General features: G+C 47.7%; 1 protein-coding gene across 1 annotated transcript; it reads right to left on the bottom strand.

The window, feature by feature from the left end:
- Window positions 1–6,063: 6,063 nt before the first annotated feature.
- Window positions 6,064–7,673, bottom strand: LOC145795032 (uncharacterized). The gene is made up of 2 exons (XM_082877700.1): window positions 6,945–7,673; window positions 6,064–6,868 (listed from the first exon to the last, which is right to left on the bottom strand). Exons 1-2 carry the CDS (start codon window positions 7,374–7,376, stop codon window positions 6,143–6,145), a joined length of 1,158 nt encoding a protein of 385 aa, XP_082733826.1. The 5' UTR covers window positions 7,377–7,673; the 3' UTR covers window positions 6,064–6,142.

Below are 7,673 nucleotides of genomic sequence, written 5' to 3'. Positions count from 1 at the left end.
GGGATTCAATTACCATGACGCCACCCCTCACCATGGAAGCCCTGATGGAGAGAGTGCATCAGCACATCAGGGTAGAAGAAGATGGCGCACGTTCCAAAGCCAAAACAAGTGCGGCCACGGTACCAGAAAAGAAAACCTCAGCAAAGGTTAATACGGTGGACCGAAGTAACAAAAATGGACGTGGCAGACGAGATAACGGAGAAGACCCAGACAAAAGATGGCTAAGAATTCGCACTGCCATAACCACGGTGTTCAAAAAACCAATATATCGGATTCTGAGCGAAATCAAGGATGAGCCTTTTGTCAAGTGGCCAGCCAAGCTTGGGGAAGCTCAGAAGAATTACGACGACAGATCACGGTGCACCTTCCACAAAGAAAAGGGGCACCGAACTGAGAATTGCACGTCCCTAAGACAGCATTTAGAAGAATTGGTGGCAGCAGGCCACTTGGACGAATACATTGAAGAAGGAGCGCAACCGGCCCCCCAAGATCATGACCAACCCAACAGAATGCCAAACGACGCACCACCGCAAGGCATTATCAATGTAATTCATGGAGTTTTTGAACCTGAGCGCGTATGCGAGCTTAGAGGTTCAATCAAGAAGGCTGAACACTTTAGGGAAGTATTAAGTTCCCAACCCGCCATCAAGAAGGGGAGGACAGAGGCAACAAACGTCATGTCCTTTTCGGATAAGGACTTGGAACGAATTTACTGCCCCCATAATGATGCCCTGGTTGTCACTCTCCGAGTCAAGGATTTTGACGTCAAGCGGATTCTGATTGACCAGGGTAGTTCATGTGAGATCATGTATTACGACACATTCAAACAATTAAAGCTGCAAGACAAAGACTTGGCACCTGCAGTTTCTCCCCTGATTGGATTCAACTCCATGCCAGAATGGCCTGTCGGCAAAATAATCCTTTCAGTCAGAGCTGGAAGTGTATCAAAACAGGTGGAGTTCTGGGTATTGAAGGTCCCCTCCACCTACAACATCATCCTGGGCAGAACATGGCTGCATGCCATGCGTTCGGTGGCGTCATCATACCATCAGGTAATGCGGTTCCCCAATGACGCCGGTATAATTGAAGAAGTCTATGGCGATCAGATCATGTCAAAACAGTGCTTCGCCACAGCAAATGGAAGCCGAGCTGCCAAAGGATACGTTCATTCGGTGGAAGAACCAGAGAGTAATGAACTATTCGCTGACGTCGGCAAAGAAGCTGATCAGAAAGCAGTGGAAGACTTGGTGGAGGTAAAAATAGATGAGAAGAACCCGGATAAGTTCTTCTTGCTTGGCTCATCATTGTCCAGCGCTGAGAGATTAGAGGTCATGGAATTCTTGACCTCTAATATCGAAGTGTTTGCCTGGACACCGTACGACATGCCAGGCATTGATCCAAACTTCATCAGTCACCAACTCAATGTCCACCCATCCGCCAGACCAGTCATTCAACGTACACGCAGATCGGCACTCCACCACGCCGAAATAGTGGCAGAAGAGGTGGGCAACCTGCTGGAGGCAGGAGCAATAAGGGAAGTGCACTACCCAAAATGGATCTCCAACACCGTCGTAGTGCCAAAAAAGAATGGTAAATGGCGCGTCTGCGTCGACTACAAAACAGTCAACAAGGCGTGCCCGAAAGATAGCTTCCCTCTACCAAGGATAGATCAACTGGTGGACCTAACGGCAGGGCATAACCGTCTCAGCTTCCTGGATGCATACAGAGGCTACCACCAGATCGCCATGCATGAACCAGACCAGGAGGTCACATCCTTCACAACACCAAGGGGGTTATATTGCTACAAGGTCATGCCCTTTGGCCTAAAGAACGCAGGGGCGACATTCCAAAGGATGGTCACCAAGATGTTTGAACCATTGTTAGGCAGAACAATGGAGGCTTACATCGACGACATGGTGGTCAAAAGCAAGGATAAGAATGACCATCTGAAAGATTTGGGCGAGGTGTTCCAGATCCTGAAGAAACACAAGTTGCGCCTCAACGCATCCAAATGCGCATTCGGAGTTGGATCTGGCAAATTCTTGGGCTTCCTGGTAACCAACCGAGGTATAGAAGCAGACCCCTCTCAGATCAAAGCAATCCAGGAGTTGGAGAGACCAAACTCAGTCAAAGAAGTGCAGCATCTCACTGGTATGGCGGCTGCGCTAAACCGGTTCATAAGCAGGTCGTCAGACAGACTACGACCATTCTTCCAAGCTTTAAAAGCCAAGTTTGAGTGGGATGAAGAATGCGACCGAGCTCTGGAAAGCTTGAAGGAGTACATGTCTTCCCCACCACTTCTTGTAACTCCAGTTCCTGGTGAAGAACTCTTTTTGTACCTGGCGGTCTCTCAGCACGCAGTCAGCGCGGTGTTGGTTCGTGCAGAAGGAATACAACACTTGCCCATCTTTTATGTCAGCAAGACATTATTGGGAGCCGAAACAAGGTACTTGCCATTAGAGAAACTAGCATTAGCATTAATGATGGCATCCAGAAAATTAGCGCACTACTTTCACGCCCACACCATAGTCGTCCTCACAGCCTTTCCACTAAAAGCTCTGTTTGAAAGGGCGAACTTCAGTGGGCGAATTTTGAAATGGGCAGTAGAGTTGGGACAATTCGACATCAAGTTCCAACCCAAGACCGCAATAAAAGCTCAATCTTTGGCAGACTTCGTCGCAGAGTTTACTCCTGGAAGTCATCATATCTGCCCAGTCGACCTGACTGACTCAACCGAACTAGGGACGGAAATTGACGCCGGAATAGCGCAACCCCTAGTGGAAGGTAGTCCATCAACCGAACTAGGGACAGAAGTTGACGCCGGAATAGCGCAACCCCTAGTGGAAGGTAGTCCATCAAGCACAAAGGCAGACCACATTAAGGACAACAAGGAGGAGCCAAACAAAGGCTCACCAGCAGTTCAAACAGAGGACGAAGGGCAGACAGCCAATATGGACTTTGAAGAAATCACCATCCTCGACCCCACGGCATCGTCTGACCCTTCCACCTGCTGGAAACTATTCGTTGGGGAGATGTGGAAGCTCTTTGTGGATGGAGCATCCAACCGACATGGTGCAGGGCTTGGCATAGTCCTCATCTCTCCAGACGGCCTGGTTATAGAGCAAGCAATCAACCTTGGCTTCCCAGCATCCAACAACGAAGCAGAGTATGAGGCGCTTCTCGCAGGACTCAAGTCGGCACACTTCATGAAAGCAACCGAACTAATGGTGTACAGTGACTCACTGCTGGTGGTAAACCAAATTTCTGGCGAATACGAAGCAAAGGATGACAGAATGGCCAAGTACCAAGAGCTAGTCAGAACGGAGATCAAGAAGTTTGATGTGGTAAGGATAGAACAAATTGGCAGGGAGGAAAACAGCCGAGCGGACGAGCTAGCAGGCCTTGCCTCAATGGCAGATACATCAATCCCTCATCCATTACTCGTCGACTTCTTACCAAAACCAAGCATAGAAGACCCCGAAGCAGAAGAAGTGTATTGCGCAGAATTAGGGCCCTCTTGGATGGATCCCATCATCCTGTTCCTAAAAAACGGCATCCTACCAGAAGAGAAAAAAGAAGCCAACAAAATAAGGGCAAAGTCGCAGCGATTTTGGCTATCTCCATCTTTGGCATTGTACAAGAAGTCATTCTCTGGGCCTTACCTCAAGTGCGTTCATCCCAGCAAGGTAGAAGCATTCCTGTTCGAAATACACGAAGGGGTATGTGGAAGTCATCAAGGGGGAAGGTCGCTCGCTTACAGGGCTATTTCGCAAGGATATTGGTGGCCATATATGCAAGCAGACTCAGAGAAATATGTGAAGAAGTGTGAAAAATGCCAGAAATTCGCGCACCAAATACATCAACCAGCAAGAGAACTCCTGCCCTTAACTAGCCCATGGCCTTTCGCAATGTGGGGCTTGGACATAGTAGGACCGCTTCCAACAGCACCCGGGGGCAGAAAATTCTTTCTCGCAGCAACAGACTACTTCACAAAATGGGTGGAAGCAGAAGCATTGGCGTCAATCAAAGAAAAAGATGTGAAGAAGTTTGTTTGGCAGAATATCATCACTCGGTTTGGCATTCCAAAAGCCCTGATCTCAGACAATGGCACTCAGTTCGACGGCAGAATCTTCAGAAGCTTTTGTGAAGAATACAAGATAGAGTTCTACAACTCCACACCGGCATATCCTCAAGCAAATGGGCAAGCTGAAGCTTCAAATAAAGTCGTCTTGGATGGACTAAAGAAAAGGCTAGAGAAAGCAAAAGGCAAGTGGGCGGATGAACTTCCTCATGTTTTATGGGCTTACCGCACCACACCTCGGCGATCAACTGGAGAAACACCATTTTCCTTAGCTTATGGCATGGAAGCAGTGATCCCACTAGAAGTTGGCCTTCCCACAATTCGAAGCGAAAATTTTGACCCAGACTTAAATGGAGAAGCCATAGCCTTAGAACTCAACCTTGCAGAAGAAAGAAGAGAAAGAGCGTTGGTCCACATCGCCGCATACCAACGAGAGTTAATCAAAAAATACAGCAAAAAGGTTCATCCAAGACAATTCAAAATTGGCGATTGGGTACTGCGCAAAGTAATGGGAAACACCTTGGTCCCAGGAGACGGCAAGTTAGGCCCAAATTGGGAAGGTCCCTATAAGGTGGTTGGGTTAGCCGGCAAAGGGGCATACCACCTAGAAGACAAGGATGGCAAGGCAATCCCTAGGCCATGGAATACGGCCAATCTCAAGTTATTTTACTTTTAGTTTTTCCTTTCCAAACATGTAATTTTCTCTTCCTTCAATAAAATGAGAAATTCTTTTTGGCACAAATTACTCTTTGTAAAAATTAGCTTTCAAGACTTAAGTATATTACAAACATGTTATTCTAAGTTAGCTGGAAAAACTAACTTAGAGGTTGGCTGGATTAAACCAACACCCTTCCTAAGCCCAGGATAAGGATCCAGGCTGCAGGACATTTGGTCGGAATAACCAAATACTATAAGTTGGCCGGAAAAACTAACTTAAAGGTTGGCTGGAATAAACCAACACTTGTTACTCTTCAGCCGAAGTAAGTGTTAGGCTGAAGAGTGGTTGGCTGGAATAAACCAACTCTTGTTACTCTTCAGCCGAAGTAAGTGCAAGGCTGAAGAGTGGTTGGCTGGAATAAACCAACACCTGTAACTCTTCAGCCGAAGTAAGTGCAAGGCTGAAGAGTGGTTGGCTGGAATAAACCAACACCTGTAACTCTTCAGCCGAAGTAAGTGCAAGGCTGAAGAGTGGTTGGCTGGAATAAACCAACACTTGTTACTCTTCAGCCGAAGTAAGTGTTAGGCTGAAGAGTGGTTGGCTGGAATAAACCAACTCTTGTTACTCTTCAGCCGAAGTAAGTGCAAGGCTGAAGAGTGGTTGGCTGGAATAAACCAACACCTGTAACTCTTCAGCCGAAGTAAGTGCAAGGCTGAAGAGTGGTTGGCTGGAATAAACCAACACCTGTAACTCTTCAGCCGAAGTAAGTGCAAGGCTGAAGAGTGGTTGGCTGGAATAAACCAACACTTGTTACTCTTCAGCCGAAGTAAGTGTTAGGCTGAAGAGTGGTTGGCTGGAATAAACCAACTCTTGTTACTCTTCAGCCGAAGTAAGTGCAAGGCTGAAGAGTGGTTGGCTGGAATAAACCAACACCTGTAACTCTTCAGCCGAAGTAAGTGCAAGGCTGAAGAGTGGTTGGCTGGAATAAACCAACACCTGTAACTCTTCAGCCGAAGTAAGTGCAAGGCTGAAGAGTGGTTGGCTGGAATAAACCAACACTTGTTACTCTTCAGCCGAAGTAAGTGTTAGGCTGAAGAGTGGTTGGCTGGAATAAACCAACTCTTGTTAATCTTCAGCCGAAGTAAGTATAAGGCTGAAGAATGGTTGGCTGGATTAAACCAACACTTAGTACTCCTCAGCCGAAGTAATTATGTCAGCTAAGGAGTGGTCGGCTGGTAAGTATAGTTTAACCAACCAAAAACCGAAATAACACATGGAGTAACAGAAGACATTACAAATGCAAGCATACACACAATAACCGGAATAAGAGAAGTCAAATTTTCATTCAAAAAAGAAGTCATTACAAGGCTGCTTAGTTCGGTTACAAAGAAAAGATTACAAAATTAAGAGAAGAGTTCATCTATTTCGGCGTCAAAGGCAGCATCGGCGTCAACCCGAAGACCGGTTTCGGGCGCTACAACACTTTCAGAAGGAAGAACGGGTTCGGCTGGAGCCACGGCTTCAATTGGTTGATCAAGAGTTAGATCTTCCACCACGGGCTCCGACCGAACTACCTGATCTGCATTCACAACCGAAGTATCCTCAGGGGCAGAGTCTTCATCAGAATCTTCATCATCTGAGCCCTTAAGGAACTGCTGTTGCATGGCCGTGGCATAATCCATCAGGGAGTTCGGTATAAAGTAGGCTGGAGGGTTGAAAACCTCGGTCTGAGGATCATGACCGAGCTTCTCAACGGCTCCCCTCCAGCCGCACTTAAAGAACAGATCCTTGGCCGCATTGCATTGTTGGGCATAAGCATCCTCTGCCCTCTTGAAGCCTTGTTTGTCGGCTTCCTTCACCTTCTCTTTTATTTCGGCATCCTTCTTTCTTTCAAGTTTTAGCAACTCGCGCAAGTACTTGTCCTTCAGCACAATGGCAGTCTTTTGCTTTTCGGCCTCGGCCGAACTAACCATTCCGGTCAGACGACCGACCTCACCTCGGAGTTCGGCCATTTCCTTTCTGGCCTCCTCTAGTTCGGCCGATTTCGCCTCTGCCTCTGCCGCAGCTTGCCTTGTCACTTTCCTCAGCTCCAGCACCTTCCTATGGGTGATTTGATTTTTCTGGATAGCCTGACAAAGCAACAACTTCAATTTAGCCGAAGAAAAAGAAAAGTAGAAAAACAGAAATACGACCGAAGTTACTTACCAGAATCATTGATTTCGTGGCTGACCGGATGGACTTCAGCTCGGTGGTTAACTGTTTGTGGTGATGTTCCATATCTTTAGGCAGACACACACTCTTGGCCAAATTGATGGCCAACAGGTGGTCCTTCTCAGCAACAACCGAGTCTGTTTCCAGAATGTCTCGGTCGTTGAAAGATAGCTTCGGTGCCCAGCAACTGATGGTCCGGTCGGAAGACTCCGGTCGAGGGCTTGGTGGTAAGCTCGGCTGAATGACAGGGTCTTCATCAACCAAAACTCGTTCGGGTTCGGCAGTCCGGGGACGTTTGGTCCGGCGGGAAGAGGATGGCTGTTGGGAAGGGAGGGCGACAACGGCAGGCTGCGATTGACTGGGAGGCGTTACTTCGGGCCTAGCCGTTTCGGTAAGAAGGGCCCTAACTCTGCTCCTTTTCGCCATCTCTTCTTCTGCTGTTAGAGGGACAAGTCTTATCTCGGGCAGAGTTGGGTCCGGCTCCGGTGCTTCCTCGAGAAGAAAATCAGTTACCTTTGCTTTGCGGCGACCGCTATACCGGTAGGTCGGCTGAAAATTTAGAAGTTTTGACCAACTTCTTTCTTTAACCCGTAGTGCGGCTCGCAGAACCCCAAGGTTGGGATAACTGTACAGGGAACGGAGATGGGCGAAATCTGCAGTAAAGGGAAGTGTTAGTCCGGCTAATAAACTAAACAACCGAGATAACAAACAAGACAGAAGACC

Source organism: Camellia sinensis, chromosome 7 (genome assembly GCF_055761805.1).
Source record: "Camellia sinensis isolate YWXY chromosome 7, ASM5576180v1, whole genome shotgun sequence".
Classification (NCBI taxonomy): domain Eukaryota; kingdom Viridiplantae; phylum Streptophyta; class Magnoliopsida; order Ericales; family Theaceae; genus Camellia; species Camellia sinensis.
The sequence above is the reverse complement of the archived record's forward strand: the minus strand, read 5'-3'. Positions and strand labels throughout refer to the sequence as shown.

Coding starts and splice junctions, on each gene's coding strand:
- LOC145795032 (XM_082877700.1), bottom strand. CDS start 7,376: ATGGCGAAAAGGAGCAGAGTTAGGGCCCTTCTTACCGAAACGGCTAGG. Junction 6,869..6,944: donor CCACGAAATCAATGATTCTG/GTAAGTAACTTC, acceptor TTGCTTTGTCAG/GCTATCCAGAAAAATCAAAT.